This window comes from Penaeus monodon, chromosome 29 (genome assembly GCF_015228065.2).
Source record: "Penaeus monodon isolate SGIC_2016 chromosome 29, NSTDA_Pmon_1, whole genome shotgun sequence".
Classification (NCBI taxonomy): domain Eukaryota; kingdom Metazoa; phylum Arthropoda; class Malacostraca; order Decapoda; family Penaeidae; genus Penaeus; species Penaeus monodon.
This window is the reverse complement of record NC_051414.1, coordinates 31,710,175-31,710,478: the sequence shown is the minus strand read 5'-3', so window position 1 is coordinate 31,710,478 and position 304 is coordinate 31,710,175. Positions and strand designations below refer to the sequence as shown.

At 37.5% G+C, this 304-nt stretch overlaps 1 protein-coding gene across 1 annotated transcript in view; it reads left to right on the top strand.

Moving 5' to 3' along the window:
- Positions 1-152: 152 nt before the first annotated feature.
- The window catches only part of LOC119592168 (holotricin-3-like), a 730-nt gene continuing 578 nt past the window's right edge, over positions 153-304 (top strand). Inside the window, exon 1 of the mRNA XM_037940991.1 lies at positions 153-189. Within this exon, the coding sequence (XP_037796919.1) occupies positions 181-189 (9 nt within the window). The 5' untranslated portion in view covers positions 153-180. The remainder of the gene's footprint in view (positions 190-304) is intronic.

Below are 304 nucleotides of genomic sequence, written 5' to 3'. Positions count from 1 at the left end.
TATTAATGTTGAGAAATCTGTTAAACAATCTTTCCTGTGAAGGACAGCCTCCTTCGAAAAGGCACTTTTGTGGTTTCAGAAACACAAAGTGACTCATTCTGCCACGTATATAAACTTCGAATCCGTCAGGATCTGAGCACATTCCATCCTGCTTCTTTGCGACGCTCAGACATTCTCACCATGAAGCTCGTAAGTAACAATTTTTTACCCGTGTACAAAATCCATTGTACGTAATTGGAAACTGTACACTTCAAAATGTCTAAAATATGTATTTGGCATTTTAAAAAAGAAGTTGCTGTTCATC